General features: G+C 48.5%; 1 gene segment (V, D, J or C); it reads left to right on the top strand.

Moving 5' to 3' along the window:
- The first annotated feature begins 247 nt into the window (after positions 1-247).
- Positions 248-939, top strand: LOC116273381. The segment is given in 2 exon segments: positions 248-367; positions 454-939. Coding segments are annotated over 2 exon segments (363 nt in total).
- The last annotated feature ends 355 nt before the right edge of the window (positions 940-1294 follow it).

Below are 1294 nucleotides of genomic sequence, written 5' to 3'. Positions count from 1 at the left end.
GTGAGGAACCTGTTCTGAGAGGGCTGATTCTTCAGTGAAAGGACCTCTGTCCACAAATGTTCATACATGGAGCAGGGCATTCATTTCCTCAAGCAGGATTAGGGCTTGAACCATCAGCATCTCACTCTTGTAAGGTTGATATGTCATTTATCTTCCCCTTCTTATCGTCAGCCAGGCTTTGAGCTATGAAATGCTCTGTCTCATCAATATGCAAATAACCTGAGATCCACTGAGGTAAATATGGATGTCTGTGCCCTGAGAGCATCACCCAACAACCACATCCCTCCTCTAGAGAATCCCCTGAGAGCTCAGCTCCTCACCATGGACTGGACCTGGAGGATCCTCTTCTTGGTGGCAGCAGCCACAGGTAAGGGGGGCTCCCAGGTCCCAGTGATGAGAAGGGGATTGAGTCCAGTCAAGGGGGCTTTATCCACTCCTGTGTCCCCTCCACAGGTGCCCACTCTGAGATGCAGCTGGTGCAGTCTGAGGCTGAGGTGAAGAAGCCTGGGGCCTCAGTGAAGGTTTCCTGCAAGGCTTCTGGATACACCTTCACCTACCGCTACTTGCACTGGTTGCGACAGACCCCTGGACAAGGGCTTGAGTGGATGGGATGGATCACACCTTACAATGGTAACACCAACTATGCACAGAAGTTCCAGGACAGAGTCACCATTACCAGGGACAGGTCTATGAGCACAGCCTACATGGAGCTGAGCAGCCTGAGATCTGAGGACACGGCCGTGTATTACTGTGCAAGATACACAGTGTGAAAACCCACATCCTGAGACCATCGGAAACCCCAGGGAGGAGGCAGCTGCACTGAATGAGGAGATTACAGGGCTTACAATGTTTAAAGTTGTTTATAAAATAGGCTAAGCAATTGAGCAATATGAGTAATAGGGACATGTATGCACTCTATATAGGAAATATTTCTAATAACTGTCACCCTACATGCACAATTCACACTGAGGTAAAAGCAGAAATCAGTCAAGCTGACGCAAAGTTTCCCACGTAGGCTTTGTGCAGACATAAGTTCCAAAATCAGATAGATAAATAATTTGGAGCAAGATTGCTTGATAACATGGCTAACACTAAATATGAGTCTTAAAAACTGGTCAAAATGTACGCCTTTTTTTTTTTTTTTTTTTTTTTTTTGAGACGGACTCTCACTCTGTTGCCCAGGCTGGAGTGCAGTGGCCGGATCTCAGCTCACTGCAAGCTCCGCCTCCCGGGTTCACGCCATTCTCCTGCCTCAGCCTCCCGAGTAGCTGGGACTACAGGCGCCTGCAACCAC

This window comes from Papio anubis, unplaced genomic scaffold (assembly GCF_008728515.1).
Source record: "Papio anubis isolate 15944 unplaced genomic scaffold, Panubis1.0 scaffold621, whole genome shotgun sequence".
Lineage (NCBI taxonomy): Eukaryota > Metazoa > Chordata > Mammalia > Primates > Cercopithecidae > Papio > Papio anubis.
The sequence above is the reverse complement of the archived record's forward strand: the minus strand, read 5'-3'. Positions and strand labels throughout refer to the sequence as shown.